Source organism: Eutrigla gurnardus (assembly GCF_963514095.1).
Source record: "Eutrigla gurnardus genome assembly, chromosome: 11".
Lineage (NCBI taxonomy): Eukaryota > Metazoa > Chordata > Actinopteri > Perciformes > Triglidae > Eutrigla > Eutrigla gurnardus.
Genome location: NC_139925.1, coordinates 18640831 through 18665645, shown reverse-complemented (window position 1 = coordinate 18665645; position 24815 = coordinate 18640831). Strand labels below are relative to the sequence as shown.

The 24815-nt window shown below is 39.3% G+C and overlaps 1 protein-coding gene across 8 annotated transcripts in view; it reads left to right on the top strand.

The window, feature by feature from the left end:
- The first annotated feature begins 6301 nt into the window (after positions 1 to 6301).
- LOC311020476 (echinoderm microtubule-associated protein-like 6) overlaps positions 6302 to 24815 on the top strand; it is a 73029-nt gene continuing 54515 nt past the window's right edge. For 4 of the 8 annotated variants that reach the window (XM_084020512.1, XM_084020511.1, XM_084020513.1 and 1 more), the window contains exon 1: positions 6302 to 6610. In XM_084020512.1, the coding sequence (XP_083876638.1) occupies positions 6414 to 6610 (197 nt within the window). In that variant the 5' untranslated portion in view covers positions 6302 to 6413. The remainder of the gene's footprint in view (positions 6611 to 24815) is intronic. The other 4 variants (XM_084020517.1, XM_084020514.1, XM_084020516.1 and 1 more) reach the window with 1 other exon arrangement.

Sequence of the window (24815 nt, the reverse complement as noted above, 5' to 3'; positions counted from 1 at the left end):
TTTATGTAATTGTGATATCTTTGTCGTGACTCGTCTATTTGCTGCTTTTCTCTCTCTCACCGGTGAAGGTGAACTGCAGGAAGCTGCTCAGGTATCCTCCTCATGAAGTCTCTGGAGCTTTGCCATCTCCTCTGACAGGTATTTTTTTGTAATTTGGCCCCTCCTCCAACAGTTGCCATTCAACCTCCAGGGGGAAGAGGAGAGGAGATAGATGAGGCAACTTAAACCCAAATGTCATTCAATCAATGTCTCGTTACATCTCAACCTCACTGGTTTCCTTCGATATTCCATCTTAAACTCACAGCTATACCTAAGTAGAAAGGCCATGTGATGAAATCATTTATTTAACCTTTAAGCAGTAGGACTCTTGAAATCCTTTATTTTAAGAACATAACATACTGTTAAAACGTAATGCTATTGCCAGACAATGTTGATAACAATTCTGCAAAACTTTAGTGATTATCTTTTCTTTTCTTTCTTTTCTTTTTATTATTTATTTCTAAATTATCCATACCTGGGAACTAGGGTATGGTTAGCATTCAATAAAGGCTATGATTATAGCTATCTATGTCTATGGTGTAGTTGAAATTCAGCACATTTCTACAAACGAGTTCCTGGTCATTTTAGGTCCGGGACTACTTTAGCTTTGAGAAGACCTGCAAAAGATGAGGCAATATCCACTGACATATGAGAAAGCAACATCCCATGGGTCGTGGTCGCAGGTTCCTTGTGGTCACAGGGGTGCAGTTCAGTCTCCATCCATCCATCCTGTATTCAGGGCCGCGGGGTGCTGGAGCCGATCCCAGCTGTCATTGGGTGAAGGCGGGGTACACCCTGGACAGGTAACCAGTCCATTGCAGGGCTTCACACTCACATTCACAGCTATGGGAAATTTAGAGTCATCAATGAACATATCCCCATCCTGCATGACTGTGGGAGGAAGCGGGAGAGAACCCACACTCACACGGGGAGAACATAACATGCAAACTCCACACAGAAGGAACCCAAACCGGGACTCGAACCCTGACCCCTCTTTTCGGCTACAGTACTAACCACAACACTGTGCGCAGTTCAGTATAAATTTGTCATGTGATCGTCTGCCATGCTGAATGATTTCCAGATCGGCGTTTTTGTATAGGGATAGTTGTGGTGGCCTAGGGCACCAAAAGGGCTTGAGCCGGCTGTGAGAATGACCACAATTACGGCTGGAGTGTACAGCAAAGAAGGAACCGCAGTCAGGTTTAGGGTGAGCAACAGAGGGGTTTCTTTATTTACCCATTAAGCATCCTGTATCGATACATCAGGCCAACCCAGGTTGTCAAAATGGCACCTATTTATAGGGTGTCGCAGCTAATGACCCTAGAAGAGTCCCTCCGCTGGGGTCCACTGCCTACCCACATGTTTAACCCACCCTTTTTATTTCTATATTTCCACCACATAATCACTAACCTATATACATGTACCTCTACTAACAAAGAAAATACACATATCCACTTCCTATTCCAATTCCATTCCAAAGACTTGGTGAGTACACAATACACTCGACACAATACACTTTATATCCTTGTTTAAATAATTAACACATTTAATATGCCCATTTAACCATTATGTCCCTCTGCTCTAGATGGAGCTGCATGGCCCACACAGCACCCCCCAGCAAACCAAGAGCCGACCAAGGACAGTAACATGGTGACAAACATTCAATAAATATGGCAAACATACAAAATGTGCAAAATAATGAGTTCAAATGTACTGTGCAAATCTCCAATAAAGTTTACATCCTCCTAAAGTGTGTGTGTGCAATTATTAAATGCTAGTCGAGGTGAAGTCTGAACAGGTGAGTCTTGAGCCTTTTTCGGAAAATGGCAAATGACTCAGCTGTCCTGACATTGGTCGGGAGTTCGTTCCACCACTGAGGCGCCAGAACAGAGAAGAGTCTGGACTTTGCTGAGCGACATTTGTTTGATTTCAGCGATGGTGGTACCAGCCGGCCAGCTGAAGTAGAGGAGCGAAGTGCTCGCTTCGGGGCATGAGGTTTGACCAGTGTTGGAAGGTAGATGGGTGCCGTTCCATTGATGGCCCTGAAGGCCAGTGTCATCGTCTTGAATTGGATGCGTGCTGCAACAGGGAGCCAGTGGAGGTCACGGAGGAGGGGGGGTCACATGGGAGAATTTGAGAGCAGAGAGAAGCAGGTTTTCTTCCAGGATAACTTTTCCTGGCTTGATTCAAGCGTCCTTCACAAAGACATATCTGTCCGATTCCAGCCTTCCTGAGGACCCCAACATCACGATCCTCCAACAAATTCCACAGTGACTGCAAGACACTGTGGCTTGTAGGCCTCTCCAGGTTTCTGTCTAACCATTAGGCCACCAGGTGTTGGGCAAAACTGAAATTTGGACTCATCAGAGAAGATGACTTCACTCTAGTTCTCTATGGTCCAGTCCCTTGCATGATTTCTGTCCTGCCTAGGAGGCTATTTCGAACCCAGCTGCCATTTTCCATCCTTTTTGTAGATCACTTGGTGTCCTTGATGTTTTTATTTCCTTGTTAAATAAGATCTGGTTTGGGTGATCACCTAATCAGTACCTCATTAACTAGAATAAGGTGTGGCTGTGTTGGAATTCAACTGACACAGGAATTTAATATCTGCCATACATGTGATGCTGATATAAGAAAAAATTGTGAGTGGTCTCAGGAACAATTAGTTGAGATAAAATTGGTTTACATGCTTGCTTTATTTGTGTGTATAATCACAACATATGATTTATTGTTTACACAAACTTTTGTTAAATTGACAAAGTGGGAATTCAGACGTATAGCTGTCTAAAAAAAATTGACCACAATTGTGAAGTAAATTGTGCCAAACAAAGACAAACGTGAAAGCAAAAAAAGTCAGCATAAAACAATGAACCAAACTGAAGTTTGTTTTAATTATTGTGTATGAAGATGCTCAGTCATCCAGGTCATGGTAATCTTTATCGTAGGAAACTTTGGTTTTAACTAGTGTTTCTCTGTTGTTCAGTACAACAGTCAACATCCTCCAAAAGACTGATTCGATCCACACAGACTCTTTTTCGTCTGTCATAACTTTGATCTAAAGTGTATTTCTATGTTTTAGCCTCAAGGTGGCGGAACAGGATCAGACCAGTGCACCACAGACAGTGAAGGTGCGGTAAATCATTGTGCTCTACACTTTGCATTCACACAAATCTATCCAAATGTCACTCAACTCTTCTCTAGTACACCACACTTTACTGTCCAGAAGGTTCTGGATTTAAAAAAATAAATAATTATTTACTATTTAACCACGTTTATCGTCTCCCAACACAAAAGCCAGATGTGTTTTCTTTTCTTTCTTTTTTTACTTACTTATTCATTTAAGTACTGCAATAAACAGCATTTTGTACCAGTTTCTAACCAATCTTAAACCCACAAATCAAGTGTCTCCCAGTGACTACAACAACTATACTGTCATGTCTCACAGGTGCTTTGTTCTACCATTCCAATTTTCCATGATTTTGTCAATCGCTTTGTTCCTAATTTTATTTTTATAGGACATAGAAAACAGTGTTGATTTGAGGGTTTACAGTCATCTTTGAAACGAAATAAATTGCTATTTTATGATTTCAGATGTTTTTTTGGCTCATCGTAAGAGGGAACGCAGCAGTCATTCTGAATCATTAAAATTGGAATCCTTTGGACTGCTCAAGAGCGTACCACTAGTTGGACTTTTTTTTTTAGGCTAGGGGAATCTGACAGCCTGTCCTGGTTAAATACAGGGCACGCGTTTTATTTATTTATATTATTTATATGTGTGTGTGTTTGTGTTTTTATATATATATAATTAATAATTATATATTATATCATATTTTTTCTCTATATACGTGTTGCTGTTTACATCTTAATGTACCGATGCATTATTTGTAATTGAAATTGTTAATTGCCTACAGTTTCCCCATTTCAGCACCACAGACAGCGCCTCCATTGCCGCTGCTGCTTGTATTTGTAGTTCTCGCTAATTAAAAAAATTAAAAATAAAACACCTCAAAGATGATGAGCGGAAATAAACACGAAGTCCCACCATTCTTTGCGGCCGTGCGTCCTCTCCAGCGGAGCCGGGGTGTTTCCTCTCCGTGCGTCACGTTTATCTCCCGAGTCCGAGCTGCGACAAGCGCGAGACAAATCACCACAATAAGACCGGAAGTGTAAGGATTTGACCTTCAAAATTAAATCCAATAGAGCATGCGATAAATTATCAGCAATATAATAACAGTATCAAAAGTAAAAATGTGTAATACAGATTGTCATACATTTCATTGTCAGTTTGTCTAAATTCTGATACGCAAATATATTTTCAGTTCTGGACTTTTTCCTCGAATTGTTGTTGAATTTGCACAGTTATTTAATGAAACCATGTGAGAAGTTTAAGAATAAGCGTGTCTTCGGGGGGAACAGACAACTCACATATTGTACATGTTTTGCAGCCATACAGCACATGCTCCTGACACCTGCTTTTAGTCTTAAGTTTACACACCGGAAACGCGATCTAATGATCTGCTCGGTGTAAACTTGATGCTTCTGCCTGTCGTTGCGAAAACGAGCGAGAAAACATCACTATAATGAGACTCGGCTGTCGGGAGGAGGGTCTCCATCAGGCGTCTGGAGTCCGGTTTACTGAGCAGTAGAGTTTGTCTATCTGTCGTGGGTGGAGGGATTCGGCTGCAGCGGGAGAATGCTCTCCTCCTGCCAGGAATCAGGACTTTCCTCTCCCGTCATCCAGTGGGGATGCTGCGGTCCGAACCCGGGACTTCTCCCCTTCTCTGCCCGCTGAAGTTGGATCATCTGCGGTGATTAAACCCCTGTGTTTGCCGCTCTCTAAACCCTTTCTCTTCGGCTCCCTCCGGAACTGCCCGATCATTTCGCAGTGGAAATAATCCGCTTCTTTTATTTTTGATATTGTTGTACACCCAGTCCTCCTGAGTCAGTGGGATTATATTTACACCCACAAAGATTTTGTGAATGGGTTTGTGAGCCGCCGCACGTTTTGCTCCACGGCACCTTCTCCAGCTTCCGCGCTGCGCGTTATTCCGCGGAGGGATGATGTGAACACACGGGAGGAAAAAAACCCACCCGTGCTGTAGTAGCATGGCTGTTACCGAGGTCGAGGATTAGGAGGGATTATATTTTCCAGGAGCAGAATCCTCCATCAATTGTGCTGTTTTTTTCTCTTTGTGTTTTTTTTTTTAATGTTTTTGTTTTCTTTGGGGAGGGGGGAGAGGGGGGGACAAAACTTCGTAAACGCGTTAGGATATTTTCCTCTATTTCGGTTTCTTCATTCTCAGATTTCCTAAAAGTAAAAGAAAATCATCTGCTCGTTCCTGCAGGCTTTTGAGCCAAGTAAAACCACAACATCCCCATTATAAACAGTGTCATATCTTAATTATAGCTATTACATACCGTAAGACATGATGGGCTCATTATAAGGCCCCTTTAATGTGTCGTGCAAAAAAACACTTTTAGTCCCTTTAGAAAATTTAAAGGAAATTGCACTCAAGCCACATGAGACAAACATACTATTAAGTACACGAGAAACTCCCTGCAGGACCATTCATTCAACAGCAGCCCTGAGGATGAAGATGGTGATGATGATTGCTGATAGAGAGTAAAACGCTCTGGGCTGACTGTTATTCTCAACTATGTAATTCACCTGCTGGATGAAGAACTATGGACATAGTACGATCAGAGATGGAACACGACCCGGAAGAACTGAAATAATGCAAATGCCACAGGATACACAATGACTATATGTTTCTGTACATGACGATGTCGCTGTAAACTCACTCGTTACCGTCGCAGACGCATTATCAAGAAAGGAGCCAAACCTCAAAAAGTGAAATTTGCAGTTATCCTTGGTGATTGCTTCACATAGACTAACGCATAATTAAAATTACATTACAAAAACACGTGATCCTAAAATAATTATTAAGCTTCTGATGGGCAATCAACCTGCAGGGACTTCAGTTATCCAACCTGTTTCTTGACTTATTTGATTGAGAACCAGGATTTCATTTCTAGTATCGATACTGAAAAATGTGTATATCCAGAATACAAATCTGAATTACAAAAATAATACATTGGGCTCATCGACAGCACATAGGCTATAGCCTATCATGTCCACTTTTGGACCTTCTTTCAGTTTGTACTTCTTTTTTTGCAAAGACAATATGCAATAAGAAAATGAAAAGATGAAGAATCGAAGAAAATTAGACGTGTAAATCTGAATCTTTTTTTCTCGATAAATATCGGTTAATCGATAATAGATCTATTGTTGTGGTCTGGAGGATCTCAAACCAGTAGAAGCAGGTGTGAACCAGCAGCAGCGGCGGTCACGGTGTGCCATCAGATGAGCGACGATGTCGGACCGGAGCGCTCCGGGCTGCCGGCTCAGACTGGACTGGATCTATGGGTACCGGGGCCACCAGTGTCGGAATAACCTGTACTACACCGCAGGGAAGGAAGTGGTATACTTCGTGGCCGGCGTCGGCGTGGTTTACAACGCGAGGGAACACAGCCAGAGGTTTTACCTGGGACACAATGATGACATCATCAGGTAAGACTGCTGTCACACCTGGATCTGAAAAAGTCTGTTTATATGAATATTAGCACACACATGTAATGCTAATATTTAACACACACACACACACACACACGCACGCACACACACACACGCACGCACACACACACACACACACACCACCAGACAGGGACCCCAGGTGCAGGCTGTGCAAAGCGGCCCCTGAGACCGTAAGTGGGTGGCACAGTGTACGGGAACATCTGTTCTCAGTATTATAGGCTGGAAGTCCTGAGGTCAAAATGGAAGACACCTCCAAAGGTGTTTGAGAAGGACCAAGTTTGGATCCTGTGGGACTTCCAGATCCAGACTGATTAACTGGTATTGGCTAACCAACCATGGTGGTGCAGGAAAAACAACAGAAGACAGCAGTAGTGATAGATGTCGCCAACAGACAGCAGAAAAAGGAACAAGAGAAGCTTGAAAATTCCCAAGGGCTCTAAGAGGAGCTTGTGGAGAGTAAAGGCATCAGTGGTACTGGTGGTAATCAGAGCAGTCAGGGCTGTAAGCCCCAAACCCAGAACCCAGCAGAGTCCAAGAACAACATCCAAGATCTCTGTCCTGAAGAGAGGAACGGCTAAGAAACTGAAGGACCCTCAGGCTCCCAGGCCGCTGGTAGAGCACCTGGGATTGAAGGAGGAAACACAAGACCAGCATTCAACCTCATTCATCCCTAAGCAGCTCGCCGGTAAGTGGATGAACAGCATATTTTACATTTTAACGCATTAGCTGAACTCACATGAATCTTTTATTTAGCCAGCTTTAGTTTATGTTCATCATGAGATAACAGCTAATGTCAGATTATAATTGTGGTTAGCTATAAAAAGTAACTCACAATACCTTAATAAGATGTTAACTTGTCTTGATTTATAATCCTCAAATCCATCGGCATTTGTTATTGGCATGCAAAGTTTGTCTTTGGTTATTATTATTATCGTTAATTCAGTTATTACACACATCGTTTGTTAGCCAGTGTATCAATGATAAGATCAGCAGCATTCATGTGGATGATCACAGTGAAAAGAAAGCAGAACAGCAGGTAGCTCATTTCACTTTCTGTTCATGTAATCCCTGTCAGATATGTGATGTAGCAATTTGCCATTTGTGTAGGAGGGATGGAGAGGAGAGAGATGAACTTGCTGGAGCGATGGAGAGGCCCATCATCGAGTCGTTGCTGGCATTCATTGATATACTACTGTTGATACAGTATATAATGATCTATAGTGTATATGTATATTTATACCACTGTACTGGACTTGTCAGATCGACAGTGTAAGCACTTCTATCTTTACCATTACCTGTACATTCTGTATGTCATTTCTTAAAGTTCTTGTTCTTGTGTATATATATATATATATATATATATATATATAACTCATACTTTTACCTGCACTGCTTAATTGCCCAACATCCATCCTTGGGCATTTATTACTTTCTGGAAGGTGGGGGCATCTCTGAATTATCTCTTTAACTAAATCGCACACACATAGGCTATTCTATGTGATCTTCTTTTAGTAAGTAATTCTCTAATTCACCACCACTTGAAACAGTTTGGAGCCCCCCTGTGCAGACCCGCCTACCATTTGAAAACTTCCATATATTTACACTATATATTACTGTTTATTCCGTATATTATTCTTCACAATTCTCTGCACTCTCTTTATTGCTTTTTGCACATCCGGTTGACTCTGTGCCATGACAATAACGTTGAATCTACTATTCCCTTGTTGAGCATGTTTATGTGGATGTTTTTTTTAAATAGTAATTATGACCATAGAACCACGAGATTAATGCATACATATTGGATTCTAACTGTAAGATCATAAATTATGCTAACAAACTTTCCCTTCCTCCAAAATGTCATTCTCACTGCCACTACCCCATAGAAAAAATATATATTGAATACAAGTGTAGCAAATAAAAACAAGTTCAGACAAACGATGACACTTGTCAGTGAAGTTAATGAACCATCAGTAGTTCCTTTGGTTCTTACTTAGTACACCTCTACTCTCTTCGTTTTCAAACACTGCAACTATTTTCAATTATAAAACTGAAGTTTTTTATTGTACAATTCTGTTTGTTTTTATGCATCTTGAATTTGACAGTATTTTTTAAATTTCTCGAAAATATTCCTCTGTTTTAACATTCTTATTGCAATAATTATTTGAGATAATAGCATTTTACAAATTAGCAGCAGTTTTAGAGATCCCATAGAAACTTCTTTTGTCATTTTTCTCGAACACATCTCTAGTTGCTTGCATTTTCTGTATTTTTGTGCCAAGGCTTCAGCATTGTGTGTTAGACATGCACATTTTAGTACAACATTTTATTTGTGTCCACCCACTGCAGCCCAACAAATAAAGACATTCAGGGGAAACACGCAGGGGGGTTGTATTAAAAATATTGTAACTTTGAAACTCACTCACCTGGACGTTTTGTCTTTTGGCTTGGAATGATTTTTAGAAACACACATTTTGGTTTGACAGAAGTTACAATCTAAACAGAAACATGTCTTTACTGTGCGTAAACAGAAAACGCAGTAAGTTAGTAATTGCAGTTCATCCATCAGTGGTGCTGAAACTCCAGGGCAGATGAGGTTAGCCTATTTGTCGTGTTCCCTGTTAGCCTCAGGAAGAAACATGTCCATCATACAACATGTAAGATGCTCTTGTTAGTGAGTCCCCTCAACAGAAGCATTAAACAGTTGTCCTAACGCAAAAACTTACTTACATTTTCCTGAAAAGTGACCTCTTGTGTTTATCCAAATGATTCCGTTTGTGTGTTGTGATGTTGTACCGCCGAAAAACCTCTTATGGATGGATGTTCAAGTAAAACTCCTTTCGAGTTTTACTTGAACATCCATCCATCCATCCATCCATTTTCTACCGCTTATCCTCTATTCAGTGTCGCGGGTTTTACTTGAACAATTACTTGGATTTTTTTGCCAAATTAAGGTTAACCTATAGTTGTAGTTGCATAGACCTAAGCCAAGCCCAGAAGCATATACGGCTCAGTTTGATGGGTCCGTGGATTTGGCAGTTGGGGACCAAGTCCTTGCTTTGGTGCCACCTCGGGCTTCTGAGTGCATCATTTTGTGGTCCCTACATAGTTGTGGGGAAAAATAAGGAACACATGACATGATTAGTACTCCTGAGGGCAGCTAGGGGCCAGATATCTGAAGAGGCTCTCAGTGGAAAGGTGCATGTTTGCATTTCGCTTGATAATCAGCAGTAGCGGCAGTCTGAGTTTAAGGCTCTGAGAGCAGAGTCCTTCCCCCTTTTCCAGGATGTCCCAGGGTGCACCTCTCTAGCTGCCCATGATGGGGCTGTAGGCAGTTGGATTCCAATCAAACAACACTAGAAACCCTCTAAATTGCAGTTTGAGGGAGGAGCTGGGTTTTGGGGCAGTAGAACATGGGCAACATGGCATGTGTTCAATCATTTGGCATGAAGAATCCACCCGCTCATGAGTTAGCTCATGGTGATTATGTAGCCGTCTAAAGCCCAGTGGATCTGCATGAGCCAATTAAACATTTGTTCAGAATCTGTCAGTTCACAAACACCCAAAACCTTTAATCTGGAATTATCTGGCAATTACATAAAGTAGAGTCTGTTTCACAGTCAGGATGGCTTGTAACAGCTGTCTCTCATAGCAACCTGTTTTCTTTGTATCAATTAATGCAGCTTGGTCAGTACAAAGACGCAGATTTAGCGTGTGAGTATTTGTATGGGTCAAACAAACACAGGTCACTTGCATAGTGACACAAGAGGGGTACATAGAGCGTCATAGTTTGATGCTGTGGAACACTGATCAAGCTGATTTGACACATTGGATTGTGAATGTGTTGCTCATTATGTCTCATAACAATAGACTAAATTTTACTGTCGATGCAAGACGTGTCTCCAAAAAATACATTTAAAAAAGTGCCAGCTGCCATCTTGGGATTTTACACTCTACTTTTACAATGTTCTATTACACAAACAAAAGGAACATTCAAGTTAAGAGTCCTCTCTACACATCCCGTCAATCACAGCTGTCAACCATGATTTCTCACAGAAATTAATTAAAACCAAAGTTATCAGAACATTAACACTTCAACATGATAAGAATCCAAATTGCGGAAACCTTATTTGGGGAAAAGATGTATGACGTTTGACTTTTTAGTTCGGCTCATATCCCGTAAACATGGGGGCGGGGTTTATAACATACAGCAGCCAGCCACCAGGGGACCATCAAGTTGTTTTGGCTAAACATTTGGGGAACTGCCATGTCGTCCATCTTTACATACAGTCTAAAAGTTGAACCCACAAATTATCATCATCGTCTCTAGAGCCTCCAGTTCCTGTCTGGCTCAGGAAATAAACCCACTTTACACCACCAATTTCTCCTCCAAATACTTGTTTCCTTTGGGCCTGCAGTCTACTCGGTGGGTAGATTAAATAGGTTTAAACTGTGATGTGTCAGTCCATAGTATGTTGAGCTGATATTCCAATAGCGCTAACCTCTTACTTGTATTATTAAGTTTGAAGAAGAGCTTTGCTAAAGTAAACACTGTTAATTCCAGCTTGACATAATTATGGACTTGACACTCAAACTAAAACCTGTTCCCATTTAAATATGCACGCATTTTGATGATACGCTTCCACATTCTTTCACCAATGACAAACCCTTCATACAAAATAACATCTTAAGAGGCCTTTTCTTCCAAAATGTATTTTCCGTTTCACATTAGTTCAATACGAACATTACTTTATAGGAAACTGGGTCATTGGTTGTGTTTTGATATTGGCAGCATTTCTGAACGTGGAGTGAATTTTCTCCAAATGTTTGCTTTCACATTTTGAAACGAATGAATCAGGAGAAGCGGCAGAAGGGATTTCTGTGTTGACGAGAGCAAATAAGAACGAGTGGAGGAGGAAGATGAAGATCAGAGAGGTCGCTCATTCATCCCAACATGGTCCCACACACACACAGACACACACACACACACACACACACACACACACAGACATATGCACACCTGGTGTATTCACTGACACTAAACAGCCTATGAGTCATCGGAGCACCAAGCATGTTTGGACAGTTTATATAGAAGGCTGGTCAGCTGCAGCCTGTGTTAGTTAGTTAGTTAGTTAGTTAGTTAGTTAGTTAGTTAGTTAGTTAGTTAGATAGATAGATAGATAGATAGATAGATAGATAGATAGATAGATAGATAGATAGATAGATAGATAGATAGATAGATAGATAGATCATGTTAAAGTGATATTTCATGGTTCCAGCTTACAAAATATCTTTTAATTGATTGTTAATCATGATGAATTGTGGAGTACACTGTGAGAAGCGGATGAACATTGTTGCAGCTCAACGGCTCCATGTCTCCTATTGACTGTAAATCCAGAGGGACAGCAATTTATATTTTTAAAAAATGTGAGTTTCTATTTATCAAATGGTTGAAATTATGATCTTATTCAGCACTGTTCAGCACGCCACTGACAGATCTCACTGGTTTTATTTATAGTGCATTGGAATATGATGCTCCTGTAATACAGCAACATTCATTCAGGATCTTGTGACATATTTGAGACTCGCCTCTGTGCCATCAGACCCAGATAGCAGAGTTTGCTGGCTGCAGGAAATGTCACCGTCACTGGCCCAGTCTGATGCATTGGCCTTTTCATCACTACTGGCACCACAGCCGTTACCGTTCCAGCGGAAATCTGCCAACACAACATTACACTCCAACTGGATGGAAAGGAGTTCTGGTCTCGGCTCAAAAAAACTTTCAGATCTTAGTGTATTGTTAATTTTTTGATGATTTCTCGCTTGAAGTAGTTTATAGCTGCTTTGGCATTTTAATTAAGAAAAGATGGTGTATTAATCACGAAAAAAACTGACTGTTTCAGTGAGGTGGGTTGAGGTTTAAAGTGATGGTTCGGAGTGAAATGCACCCTAGGTCATTTCCACCATGACATCCAGCCAAATACCCCCTCAGAAGCATTTTAGCGATGGTCAGCATTGGTCAAGATAGGGCTATCAGCCGAATGGCTTAGTACTGGCACGATGGTACATCTTGTATATCTCGTAAATTACCCCACTAATAATGCATGGAATGTTACCAAACTTCTGCAGTAGTACACATAGGGTCTGTACTCACAAAACGAGGCATTTGAAAGTTTGTAAGTACACCAGGAGTTTATTTAAAAGAACACTTGCCTGATAGCTTCTATCCTCGGCTGCTAACGCTAGCGCTGCGCCGAAGCCACTTCCGTGTTTTCCAAGCTTACCGTACTCTCTTACCGAGAGTATGAAAAAGTTTCGCTGAATTTTTATAAATGCTTGTATTATCAGGTCAACACTTGTCAACACTTGTTGACCTGATAATAGAAGCATTTATAAAAATGATAAATTATAATTACAGTTTATACTGACAAATAAATACAGGACAGCTGGAAAGGCTGTGTGAATTCATAGGTTTATAATGTCACTACCCTGTCAAGACCATTAGTCAATCTAGCTATTATTAGCTACATATATGTATTGTATTAAATTAATGTGCGGCATAGATATATTCCAATGGGGTGTATGACGATATTTTAGCTGTATTATATCAGAGACTCGACACAGACACACAGACATCACTCGCTTCAGTCTTTGTAAGGTGAAATGTAAAGATGGCGAAGTCAACATGTATAGAACACAGAATATGGTTGATCTAAAAGCTAAAGAGTTCACTGTTTATCAGAGTCTGAAAGCGAAATCCCCCTTAGGAGCTGTAGCTAACATTAGCAAGCCTGTTGCCCTGGTGACTGACTGACAGGCTGCATGTTGTAAAGACTGTTGACTTGTGATGGGTCATATGCTACAAACAGTGCCCTTTTTATGTGATAATGTTATAGCCAGACCGAGAAACCCTGGTTTGATAGCCACCATCGTAGGTACGCTAAGCATGATCGCTCTTGTTAGGGTTGGTGAAGCCACATGACGAATGATGGGGTGTTCTACCGCACACGTTTTAAATGTACTATAAAGCCTTTAATGTCTCCAGCTACAATAACTGCTACTAGCATAGCATAGCACATTGCAATCTACTATCAGCAGACTTTATTTCAAGAATAAAGAATATTGAGAATAAAGAAAGAATATTGCATATATGATATTCTGCTGCATTCTGATAATAAGAGCCCACAGTCTTTCATGACTCGTGAAAGATGTGCTCGGGACAGACTGTACTGTTCCACCTGAGAACACATGCACATGTTCCAGATAAACTAAAGAATATGGTTTGGAAACGTTTGTCTCTATTTCTAACAATGTTTTCATTTGTTTACTGTGTGTAGGCAGAAAATAGTCTGTTGCGAAGGCCAAAACCTTACAACAAAAGGAAATGAGAAATCAGTGGTGAAAACTAGGTGTTTTTAGTAAGCTAGCTTTTGTCATCCTCATTTCTCCTTTTGTAACTAAAATGCGTAAAAAGCTCAAATATTTAAAGGGAATGGAAAAGCTTGTTTAATGAAAACAGCAGCAGGTCTTGATTACCATTTATTCATTGAAACACAGACATCAGTTTTGACTTCAGGGGAGGGAAGTTTTGAGTCCGCTGCATAGAGACTGCTACTCCTTCTCATCGCAAACTGGAGCTGATGAGGGAAAATCTGCAGACTGAGGTTGTAATAAAATTAGCATTTTAGTCACTCAGCCAATGCTGTGATTCAGGCTGATTTACAATGAGAGGGACAGGAGAATGGAAAGATATCAGATCCAAGATCAGCACATTTTACAAGCAACTAGAAGTGAAGAGGTCAGAGGTTGCAGAGAGTAGAAATCCAATTAAAATCGTTTAGAACTTTAAAAAATGTTTAATGCGCAAAAGCGATTTAGCAGAACCAAGAGGCCTAATCAAAGATCTCTTTATCCAATGTGATTCAGTTACGGGACAAACAGGAAGCGAATAGTCGCAGAGCTCTAGGAGACCAGAAGCGGCTACGATATGTTTTGTCTCGATTTCTGATTAACTGATGAGTACAACAGGAGGAGGATCTCAACACTGGTTGGCTTTTGCGTCGGAGTGCGACATGCAAATTATTGCTTGAGTTCAAATATTTCAACTTGTGCGAATTAAAAGATTTGCCCCATTCTCGTCATTTGCGGTGCTTGGGGCCTCCAGGCATGAATTCCCATGTTTGCATTGACTTTACATGTAATCTCGCCCCTTAACAGCCGGACAAGAATACACAAAATTCCACCAAACTGCTAAAAATCGGAGAGCCGGTCAAAATAATATGGCTCTTACAATGTTTTGTTTTAATTCTGCTCTGTGTAGCACTTGTGGAGTTCTGGTAACTCAAATTCAGCGCAAACCCCACCGCAGGGCCTCTGGTGCTCGGGGACTGCTCTGACTCCCCGCCATATCAGCAAACTCTCTGTTCCTGCCGTTACACAGGTTAGACCCAGCGCTCCTCAGCCTGCTGTGACTCCTGACGCCGGATGAATGCGAGTTACTACAGCTACCCGCTAGGTGATGGTCCATTGGATTTAATCCAATAAACAAACTATCAAAGCGTACACAGACCCTGTAGCCTCAATGTGACAAGCCCTTAATGCAGCTGTAATTCATTGTTTTCTAGACTGAGGGCAGACTGGACGCCACAGTGACTCACTATTGCCTCTCTAGACATTTATGATTACATTTGCATTTGGTGATTTCTCCGTATTTCTTGCGGAGTTCTCCCTGAATATGAGGTAACATCACCATTTAACAAGGGTTCACGAGTAGTTTAGCAAGCTTGTTGTATTTGAACATCAATACTTTTGCAGGAAAGATTTAACTCTTATATTGACAGTTTTTCCTTTCCTTTCTTTCCTCTCTGCTACATTTGCTGAAAGCTCTGAATCATAACTGCTCTCAGTCATGTCTCTCTGCCCGCCTGATGGATTGCTTCAGTAATTGCAGGCTCCATGTTGATGCATTATATCCATGTTGAGTTTTTTCTGAAAGGGAGAGAGTGGGACTGTCTTCTTTTTTTTCTTTGGCTCTTTCATGGCCGAGGCCTCCCGGGGGGAGATCAGGCTTTATGCTCCTCTGCAGCGAATTATCAGGCTGTCGCTGGATAGCAGCGATTTTTATCACAGGCTGGTGGCTGCAGCAAAGAGCTCTCATTTCCAGCTCACGCAAGTTCACTTTGATTCCCTTCAGTTTGCTCGTTTACATCTTGTAATTTTAGTCTAAACCAGAGTTGAACCAGAGTTAAATGTAAACAAATACATTATTTTATGAAAGAATTAATTCAAAAGCATTTCATCATATCAAAAAGATTTACTTTGTACTATTTTGACTCTAAATCGTGAGCCATCACAAATAAACTGAACCCCAAAACTGCTTTTAATATTAATTATGACCTGAGGATCCTTTTGCTTTTACATTTTTAATCTATCTCTCCACTGCTGCTGCTGATACCAGCTCTCTCGTGTCTTACAACTTGGTTGATAGTTTGACCACTTTTAGTGTCTGTAAAAGTTAATTGTTTTGGTTTTTAATTCAAAAACTTTTTTTTAATTGATTTAATTAACATCACCTCAATTATCACAGTAAGTAAAGTTGAATTCTTCTTCATTAGAAGTTTTGTTGACATATCCTCATTCAATATTTCACATGCTGTATCTTCTGGAATCTGTATCTTTTGGAAGTTTTCATACGAAGGTCCAGCAACATGCAGAGATCACTGCCCCTGTGCAAGCCCAACATATACTTTGTTTGGTTTTGGGTTAAAGTAACTATGGAAATGGCGTTATATAACCACATAAGCAAAGGAGACCATCATCGAGAAGATTGGCTATTTCTATTTAAGTATTGTTAATGCTTGTCATTGGTGCCATCAGGTTGGTAAAGTGCAGTAAAGCCCGACCACCACCCTCACGTTAAAACACATTCAGTGTTCATTGTTGTGTTGATATCAACATCATTTACAAGTTATCTTGAGCTTATTGCAGCAATTAAATAGTGCAGGGAATACAGAAGCCTGGAGACTCCACTGGAAATGGTAATGAATAAGGGCACAGAATACACAGGAGACTGTCAAGGAAATGATCTTAATATGTACAGGCACATTAGCTAAAATTCATATTATCCACGAATATTCAACATCGGCTACAGCGCTAACTAGTGGTTTTAGCAGTCGCCTACACATCACACTTATTAACAAATGTTACCCTCTGTTTTCTCTTCTCAACATATTATTCTGTTTTCTGTGAAAGACCAAATCTGAATTTAAGTTACGCAGACAGACAGACAGACAGACAGACATGACTTGACATGACATCCATGTCACCATCATTTAAGGCAATAAATGAGAACTAGAAAATGTATTTCCTGCGGAAATACGTGGAAATGCTTTAATGCTGAAGCAACACTGAAAAAAAAGCTGAATATTTGAAGAAAATATTAAAAAAGCTGAATATTTGAAGAAAATATTTAAAAAGCTGAATATTTCAAGAGAATATTCAAAAAGCTGAATATGTGCAAAAGTATGAAAAAGCTGAATATTTCAAGAGAATATTAAAAAAGCTGAATATGCAAAAAGTTTGAAAAAGCTGAATAGTTGAAGAGAATATTAAAAAAAGCTGAATATGCAAAAAGTTTGAAAATCTGAATAGCTGAAGAGAATATTCAAAAAGCTGAATAGTTGAAGAGAATTTTGAAAAAGCTGAACATGTGCAAAATTATGAAAAAAGCTAAATATTTGAAAATAATATTAAGAAAGCTTAATATCTGCAAATGTATGAAATAAGCTAAATAGCTGAACAAATATGAAAAACCTGAATATTTGAAAAGAATATGAAAGGCAAAAAAATGTTGAAGACATGTTGAAATGTCCATAAAGAGCTGAACATTTTAATATTTGAATGTTTTTTTTGTTTTTAGTATTAGTAGTACTAATAGAAGTAGTAGGAGTAGTATCAGTAGTAGTAGTAGTAGCAGTAATACTAGTATTATTAGTAAAAGTAGTATTAGTAGTAGCAGTAGTATTAGCAGTAGTACTAGTAATATTAGTACAAGTATTAGTATTATTAGTAGTAGTAGAAGTAGAAGTACTACTAGTACTAGTAATATTAGTACAAGTATTAGTAGTATTAGTAGAAGTAGAAGTACTAGTAGTAGTAGTCCTAGTACTACTACAAGTAGTGGAGGTAGTATCAGTAGTAAACTAGAAGTAGTACTAGTACTAGTACAAGTACAAGTAGTGGACATGGTATCAGTAGTAGGCTAGTAGCAAAAGGAGTAGTAGTACGAGTAAAAGTTCAAGTAGTGGACGTAGTATCAGTAGTAGACGTAGTAGTACTAGTACTACTACAAGTAGTGGAAGTAGTATCAGTAGTAGAAGAAGTAGTAGTAGTAGTAGTACTACTACAAGTAGTGGAGGAAGTGTCAGTAGTAGGCTAGTAGTAGAAGTATTAGAAGTAGTATCAGTAGTAGGCTAGTAGAAGAAGTAGTAGTAGTAGTAGTACTAGTACTACTACAAGTAGTGGAGGTAGTATCAGTAGTAGGCTAGTACTAGTAGTATTAGTAGTAGTACTATTACAAGTAGTGGACATAGTATCAGTAGTAGGCTAGTAGTAGCAGTAGTAGTAGTACTAGTACAAGTACGAGCAGTGGACGTAGTATCACTAGTAGGCTAGTAGTAGAAGCAGTTGTAGTACTAGTACAAGTACAAGTAGTGGACGTAGTATCAGTAGTAGGCTAGTAGTAGAAGTAGTAGTAGTAGTTGTAGTACTAGTACTACTACAAGTAGTGGAGGTAGTATCAGTAGTAGGCTAGTAGTAGTAGTATTAGTAGTAGTACTATTACAAGTAGTGGACATAGTATCAGTAGTAGGCTAGTAGCAAAAGGAGTAGTAGTACGAGTAAAAGTTCAAGTAGTGGACGTAGTATCAGTAGTAGACGTAGTAGTAGTACTAGTACTACTACAAGTAGTGGAGGTAGTATCAGTAGTAGGCTAGTAGTAGTAGTAGTAGTACTATTACAAGTAGTGGACATAGTATCAGTAGTAGTACTAGTACAAGTTCAAGTAGTGGACGTAGTATCAGTAGTAGAAGAAGTAGTAGTAGTAGTAGTACTACTACAAGTAGTGGAGGAAGTATCAGTAGTAGGCTAGTAGTAGAAGTATTAGAAGTAGTATCAGTAGTAGGCTAGTAGAAGAAGTAGTAGTAGTAGTAGTAGTACTAGTACTGCTACAAGTAGTGGAGGTAGTATCAGTAGTAGGCTAGTACTAGTAGTATTAGTAGTAGTACTATTACAAGTAGTGGACATAGTATCAGTAGTAGGCTAGTAGTAGTAGTACTAGTACAAGTACGAGCAGTGGACGTAGTATCAGTAGTAGGCTAGTAGTAGAAGTAGTAGTAGTAGTAGTCAGACAGACAGAGAGTGAGACAGAGAGAGATAGACAGACTTGTGTATACATTTTACAGTTTAAATGGAGTTTCTAGGTGAAAGTATGTTTGAGCAGACGATGTTTGACAAAAAAAACTACAAATCCCACTGACTGCTCCTGTCTGCCGCTCCTGTCCGCCAATCAGAGCACACCTGCTGTCACTTCTAAAGATCAAAGCCACAGAGATCAAAGCCATCTACGCGCCTGTGTAACTGTCTAGAGCCTGTCTCTATTCCTCCATTTCGGAGGGTCCGAACAAAAGCTTCTCACGCTCACACCGAAAGTCGTATTGCCAAAATTTTCGCACCGTTAGCGCCACAAGACTCTGCTGAAGACACTGATCACTTTTATTTTTTCCTAGTGTCAGAAATGTGGACGCTAGGGCGAGTTAGAAATGTGTGATTTTCAGCATTTCTTTGAAAATCTGCTTCTCGATTTGCATTAGATCGAATGAGAAGCAAAAGAGACTTGGCCGCACTTAGAGGTTGCTAGTTCAAATTCTGTAACTGTCACAGAGTTTTTGAGCACATTGTGAGAGACAGGACAAGTTTGTCTACAAAATTGGAAAAGATCACGTGTGTAGAGTGAAAATTGTGGCCGGGAGGAGTTTGGAAAGGAAAAAAATCTGAAGTATGACGAGGAGCTCTCACACTCTAACGATGATGTCACGCACTCTAGCAGGTGCAATACACACCCATTATAAACTCTGATGAGGTCTGAAAAAACCATAAAACATAAACTGTGATTATATAAAAACTGTAAAAGATATCAAAAAACTGAGCAAGAGTTTTATAGTTCAAAGTCTTGTAGATTGTTTAAAGTTTAAATGGAGTCTGTAGGTGGAAGTATGTGAAACTAGTCGGAGTTCAAAGAGGATGATGTTAAAGAGGTTTTTAGGCTGATCTCCATAGGAATGCATTGAAAAAAAAAATATGAAAAAGCTGAATAATATGAAAAGTATGAAAGGCTGAAAAAATGTTGAAGATGTCCCGGAAAGAGCTGAAAAAGCTGAACATTTTTATAGTTGAATGGTTTTTTTAGCTGAAAGTATGCAGAAGCTAGAGGCGACCAAAAAACGTACGGAAGAAGAATAATAAAAAGAAAAAAAATAACTAGAAAATGTATTTCCTGCGGAAATACGTGGAAATGCTTTAATGCTGAAGCAACACTGAAAAAAAAGCTGAATATTTGAAGAAAATATTAAAAAAGCTGAATATTTGAAGAAAATATTTAAAAAGCTGAATATTTCAAGAGAATATTCAAAAAGCTGAATATGTGCAAAAGTATGAAAAAGCTGAATATTTCAAGAGAATATTAAAAAAGCTGAATATGCAAAAAGTTTGAAAAAGCTGAATAGTTGAAGAGAATATTAAAAAAAGCTGAATATGCAAAAAGTTTGAAAATCTGAATAGCTGAAGAGAATATTCAAAAAGCTGAATAGTTGAAGAGAATTTTGAAAAAGCTGAACATGTGCAAAATTATGAAAAAAGCTAAATATTTGAAAATAATATTAAGAAAGCTTAATATCTGCAAATGTATGAAATAAGCTAAATAGCTGAACAAATATGAAAAACCTGAATATTTGAAAAGAATATGAAAGGCAAAAAAATGTTGAAGACATGTTGAAATGTCCATAAAGAGCTGAACATTTTAATATTTGAATGTTCTTTTTGTTTTTAGTATTAGTAGGGTACTAATAGAAGTAGTAGGAGTAGTATCAGTAGTAGTAGTAGTAGCAGTAATACTAGTATTATTAGTAAAAGTAGTATTAGTAGTAGCAGTAGTATTAGCAGTAGTACTAGTAATATTAGTACAAGTATTAGTATTATTAGAAGTAGTAGAAGTAGAAGTACTACTAGTACTAGTAATATTAGTACAAGTATTAGTAGTATTAGTAGTAGTAGAAGTAGAAGTACTAGTAGTAGTAGTCCTAGTACTACTACAAGTAGTGGAGGTAGTATCAGTAGTAAAGTAGAAGTAGTACTAGTACTAGTACAAGTACAAGTAGTGGACATGGTATCAGTAGTAGGCTAGTAGCAAAAGGAGTAGTAGTACGGGTAAAAGTTCAAGTAGTGGACGTAGTATCAGTAGTAGACGTAGTAGTAGTACTAGTACTACTACAAGTAGTGGAGGTAGTATCAGTAGTAGGCTAGTAGTAGTAGTAGTAGTGCTATTACAAGTAGTGGACATAGTATCAGTAGTAGTACTAGTACAAGTTCAAGTAGTGGACGTAGTATCAGTAGTAGAAGAAGTAGTAGTAGTAGTAGTACTACTACAAGTAGTGGAGGAAGTATCAGTAGTAGGCTAGTAGTAGAAGTATTAGAAGTAGTATCAGTAGTATGCGTAGTAGTAGTACTAGTACTACTACAAGTAGTGGAGGTAGTATCAGTAGTAGGCTAGTAGTAGTAGTAGTAGTACTATTACAAGTAGTGGACATAGTATCAGTAGTAGTACTAGTACAAGTTCAAGTAGTGGACGTAGTATCAGTAGTAGTAGTAGTAGTACTAGTACTACTACAAGTAGTGGAGGTAGTATCAGTAGTAGGCTAGTACTAGTAGTATTAGTAATAGTACTATTACAAGTAGTGGACATAGAATCAGTAGTAGGCTAGTAGTAGCAGTAGTAGTAGTACTAGTACAAGTACGAGCAGTGGACGTAGTATCAGTAGTAGTAGTAGTAGCAGTAATAGTAGTAGTATTAGTAGTAGCAGTAGTATTAGCAGTAGTACTAGTAATATTAGTACAAGTATTAGTATTATTAGTAGTAGTAGAAGTAGAAGTACTACTAGTACTAGTAATATTAGTACAAGTATTAGTAGTATTAGTAGTAGTAGAAGTAGAAGTACTATTAGTAGTAGTCCTAGTACTACTACAAGTAGTGGAGGTAGTATCAGTAGTAAACTAGAAGTAGTACTAGTACTAGTACAAGTAGTGGACATGGTATCAGTAGTAGGCTAGTAGCAAAAGGAGTAGTAGTACGAGTAAAAGTTCAAGTAGTGGACGTAGTATCAGTAGTAGACGTAGTAGTAGTACTAGTACTACTACAAGTAGTGGAGGTAGTATCAGTAGTAGGCTAGTAGTAGTAGTAGTAGTACTATTACAAGTAGTGGACATAGTATCAGTAGTAGTACTAGTACAAGTTCAAGTAGTGGACGTAGTACCAGTAGTAGAAGAAGTAGAAGTAGTAGTAGTACTACTACAAGTAGTGGAGGAAGTATCAGTAGTAGGCTAGTAGTAGAAGTAATAGAAGTAGTATCAGTAGTAGGCTAGTAGAAGAAGTAGTAGTAGTAGTAGTAGTACTAGTACTACTACAAGTAGTGGAGGTAGTATCAGTAGTAGGCTAGTACTAGTAGTATAAGTAGTAGTACTATTACAAGTAGTGGACATAGTATCAGTAGTAGGCTAGTAGTAGCAGTAGTAGTAGTACTAGTACAAGTACAAGAAGTGGACGTAGTATCAGTAGTAGGCTAGTAGTAGAAGTAGTAGTAGTAGTAGTAGTCAGACAGACAGAGAGTGAGACAGAGAGAGATAGACAGACTTGTGTATACATTTTACAGTTTAAATGGAGTTTCTAGGTGAAAGTATGTTTGAGCAGACGATGTTTGACAAAAAAAACTACAAATCCCACTGACTGCTCCTGTCTGCCGCTCCTTTCCGCCAATCAGAGCACACCTGCTGTCACTTCTAAAGATCAAAGCCACAGAGATCAAAGCCATCTACGCGCCTGTGTAACTGCCTAGAGCCTGTCTCTATTCCTCCATTTCGGAGGGTCCGAACAAAAGCTTCTCACGCTCACACCGAAAGTCGTATTGCCAAAATGTTCGCACCGTTAGCGCCACAAGACTCTGCTGAAGACACTGATCACTTTTATTTTTTCCTAGTGTCAGAAATGTGGACGCTAGGGCGAGTTAGAAATGCTGTTCGTTTCAGGTTTCTTTGAAAATCTGCTTCTCAATTAACATTGGAGCGGATGACGAAAAAAATGGACTTGGCCGCGCTTAGAGGTTGCTAGTTCAAATTCTGTAACTGTCACAGAGTTTTTGAGCACATTGTGAGAGACAAGACAAGTTTGTCTACAAAATTGGAAAAGATCACGTGTGTAGAGTGAAAATTGTGGCCGGGAGGAGTTTGGAAAGGAAAAAAATCTGAAGTATGACGAGGAGCTCTCACACTCTAACGATGATGTCACGCACTCTAGCAGGCGCAATACACACCCATTATAAACTCTAATGAGGTCTGAAAAAACCATAAAACATAAACTGTGATTATATAAAAACTGTAAAAGATATCAAAAAACTGAGCAAGAGTTTTATAGTTCAAAGTCTTGTAGATTGTTTAAAGTTTAAATGGAGTCTGTAGGTGGAAGTATGTGAAACTAGTCGGAGTTCAAAGAGGATGATGTTAAAGAGGTTTTTAGGCTGATCTCCATAGGAATGCATTGAAAAAAAAAATATGAAAAAGCTGAATAATATGAAAAGTATGAAAGGCTGAAAAAATGTTGAAGATGTCCCGGAAAGAGCTGAAAAAGCTGAACATTTTTATAGTTGAATGGTTTTTGTAGCTGAAAGTATGCAGAAGCTAGAGGCGACCAAAAAACGTACGGAAGAAGAATAATAAAAATAAAAAAAAAAATAATAAAGATTAGGATAACATAGGTTGGAAATGCTTGAAAGCATTTCCACCAATAAAGATTAGGATAACATAGGTTGGAAATGCTTGAAAGCATTTCCACCAATTAGGATAACATAGGTTGGAAATGCTTGAAAGCATTTCCACCAATGAACTGTGTCTGAAGGAGCTCGGTTGGTTCAGTTCATCAGCACAGACTCTTCTCTCCGTCGTCCTCTGTTTCTCCTTTCTTTCCTCTCCCGCCCCACTTCCTGTTGGTCGCCTGCAGGCAGAACCTGACCGACCAACTGACACACACACACACACACACACACACACACACACACACACACACACACACACACACACACAGAGGAAGAGCTAATCTAAAGGACATCATTATGTTTGCTGTGTAGTTTTGATGGTATTTCTGCTCGACTGGATAAAACTAACCAGCCGTCTAATAGCTCAGCAACGAGAAGAAGGTCCAGCAGATTGAGCTCATGTTTTGGGCGATCTTAGTTTTTCAACTTGATAATTTTTTTTAATTATTTTTTATTTATAAATCAATTAATAAATCGCAGTCTTAAAGGTCCCCTATTATACTGTTTTTCATAAATTCCACACAGCTGTCAGAGGTCCAACAACACTTTATTCGATATGCATTGCCCCAAACCCATCCGTGGTCCTGAATTCCAGCTGTCTAAAAGTTGCTCAGAGAACCGGCTGCTTCTGTGTCTGCACCTTTAAATGGAGACGATCCCGCGTACGCTAGTGCTAGCATGTGCCAATGTTTACGTGGATGTATCGCTATGGCTCGCCTATGTGGCTCAAGTGAAGTTGCTGTGTCCCGTATGGTTGGGACAGATCCTCTAACAAGGGTCAGTGTCGAGGCAAAGCCAGCTTTGTACTGACCCTCGTTACTGAAGCAGTCTGATGTGAAATAGTTAGCACACACATACAAGCTAACACCAACCGTAGCCGACACATTGTCATTAAAAATGAAACGCAACCACGGTCTCTTCTGTTCTTCTGTAGCTGGGACAGAATATCAGCGCTTATGTTGATTTGTACAACCAACAACAGAGCAATTTGCGTGTCTAGCTCTAACTTCACCTCAGTGATGAGCGCCCGCCTCTCGAATATCTCCTAT